General features: G+C 55.4%; 1 protein-coding gene across 1 annotated transcript in view; it reads left to right on the forward strand.

The window, feature by feature from the left end:
- The window catches only part of LOC102443290 (NT-3 growth factor receptor-like), a gene marked incomplete at its 3' end in the record, with an annotated part of 33,647 nt that extends 31,033 nt beyond the window's left edge, over positions 1-2,614 (forward strand). Inside the window, 1 exon segment of the mRNA XM_014449822.1 lies at positions 2,591-2,614. Within this exon segment, the coding sequence (XP_014305308.1) occupies positions 2,591-2,614 (24 nt within the window).
- Positions 2,615-2,673: the final 59 nt, after the last annotated feature.

The raw sequence follows: 2,673 nt of genomic DNA on the forward strand, positions 1-2,673 counted from the left end.
TTCTTTTAAATTTTCAAAAAGATCTTCAACTTTTCTCTTGGAAATATTTGAGATGAACTCCCCCTCCCCCCAAAACTTACAAAAATAGTACAAAAGAACTTCCTTCTACCCTTCACCTCACTTCCCCAACTGTTAGCATCTTGTCTAACCACAGTACAGCGCTCCCAACCAGGGCGTTGGCGAGGGCGCGGCTCTGCTATGGAATCTGCAGGCGTCAGTGAAATATTTTTAAAAATTCTTCATTGGTGAAAGTATTACATAGCCCCCTTCCCCCCATTGACCCCTCTAGCCCCCCCCCCCACTTCAGCACACTGTGTCCATGGGCTGTGCATGGATGCACGCATGTTCTTTGGTTGTCAGTGGTCCCACGGCCGTCTCTTCCTCCCCAGGATCCAGCCCAGGGCTGCACGTTGCACTCAGTTGCCACGTCACCGTGTCCTCCTTAAATCCGGGCCAGCGTCTCAGTCTTTCTCTGTCTTGCACCGTCTGCGCCCTTTTGAAGAATGCTCGAGGGCTGTTTTCTCTCTGCCCGTCTCACCATTCGGGTTCGCCCGATGTGTTCTCATGCCTGAACACAGCGGTGCGTTTTTGGCAAGCACACCACAGACATGAAGCTGCGCCCTCTGTCTGTCTGTCCGTCTTATCGCTGGTGACGCTGACCTCATCACTGGGTCAGGGTGGAGTCGGCCAGGTCTCTCCATGGCAAAGTGACTCCTTTCCTTTGTCTGTAGTAAGGACCGTATGTGGGACGTTTGTAAATACCTTGTTTCTCACCGCTCTTTCACACGTTCATTTTAGCATTCACTGATGATCCCTGCCCGAAACAATGACTACTGTGCGATTTGCCAAGTGGTGATTTTTCTATTCTCATCCTTCCCTCTGCATCTACTAACTGGAATTCTACTGCAAGGAAGAGCTTTCTCTTCTTCCTCATTTGTCGATTCAGTTATTTATTTGCTCTTGGTATGGACTCATGGATATTTATTTTGCCCCATGGCTTATAACCCATTCGTTCGTGTCCCTGGCGGCCCTAACAAGGTACCAGAGACGGGGGGTGGGGGGTTGGGGGGAGGAAGGGGGGAAGGGGGGAAAGGGAGGACTTACACAACAGAAATTTACTTCTTCACGATTCTGGAGGCTGGATGTCGGAGGTCAAGGTGTCAGCAGGGTGGTTTCCTGAGGCCTCACTCCTGGGCTTGCAGGCAGCCGCCTTCTCCCCGTGTCCTCCCTGGGTCTTCCCTCTGTGCGCCTGTGTCCAATCTCCTCTTTTTATAGGGACGCCAGTCGTATTGGATTAGTGCCCACCTGATGACCTCATTTTCACTTAATCATCTCTTTAAAGACTCTGTCTCAGATCGTCATAGTCTAATGCACTGGGGGTCAGGACTTCCACACATAAATCCGGGCGGTGTGACTCAGCGTGTGACAACCTGTGGCTGTCGGTACCATTCTGCTGCTCACCGCTGGGAACTGCCCTCGAGGCTCCCTGTCCTTCCTCCACGCCCCATGCGGCTCCCTGTCCTTCCTCCACGCCCCACGCGGCTCCCTGTCCTTCCTCCACACCCCACGCGGCTCCCTGTCCTTTCTCCACGCCCCTCGCGGCTCCCTGTCCTTCCTCCACGCCCCTCGCGGCTCCCTGTCCTTCCTCCACACCCCACGCGGCTCCCTGTCCTTCCTCCACGCCCCATGAATTCCCGAGCACTTCTCACTTTCCAGTGCCACAGAAGGTGCCAGGCACGCCTTGTCCTTTTCCTGAAATGATGTGCTTCTCCCAGGGGCCCTCACTCCTTTCACTGGGGAATCGATGGTGAGCACCCCCAGGGTGACTGTTTCAGGCTGGATTCCGAGACCCTCTGCTCGGGCCCAGGCTCGGATCTGAGTCCCGTTTTCAGATGAGTGAGACTCCATAGTTAGTTCATTTCTCTCGGCAGTTTCCTTCCCTGTTAAATGGGGATCATCCCGCCTGCCTCCTAGGAGGGTTGTCAGGACGGAGTGGCACGCGACAGAAAGCGTTTAGCACAGCCCCTGGCTCACAGCCGACGTCTAGTGATACGGAGCTTTTAGCACCAGGCGAGCCCCAGCTGCAGCTAAACAGCGCGTCACACGGTGCCATCGGGGGCTGGGACCCTGCCGGGCTCCCAAGGACGTCACAGTGACCTGCGCGGGTGACCTCCGCGTTCCGCTTGAGGAATGCTGTCTTGAGGTCACAGCTGGCATTTTCAGGGGAGCCCACGCGGCAGCCTTTCTCTGGGCTCCCGTGTACCAGGGTCCCCAGCACGCCAGCTCCCGGGAGGGAGGAAGGGACACGGTCTCAGATTTAACTTCCCATCTCATAGTTTGGTTCCCAGCCGGGCCGGGCCATTTCTCGTGAAACTGGGAACTCTGTGTCTTGTTTCTTCCGCCTTTGGAAGACCAGCCTCCTACGGAGGCAGTGGAGCGTGGGGCAGGGGTCACGTGCCCAGGACTTGCGTTCCCAGCTGCTGGGGTCAGTGGGGTCACGGTGAGTGGGGAGGTCGTGGCTGTAAGATCACAGTGCACCCCGCTCGGCTGTTTATGATGCTGCTTAACGGCCTCTTTGTCTCTTTTGCAGAGAGCACGGATAACTTTGTCTCCAGTAAGTCCGCTCTACCTTTTGCTTTGAAGCTGATTTGTTCTGAGCCTTTGGGTAACTGT

Source organism: Myotis lucifugus, unplaced genomic scaffold (assembly GCF_000147115.1).
Source record: "Myotis lucifugus unplaced genomic scaffold, Myoluc2.0 scaffold_1445, whole genome shotgun sequence".
Lineage (NCBI taxonomy): Eukaryota > Metazoa > Chordata > Mammalia > Chiroptera > Vespertilionidae > Myotis > Myotis lucifugus.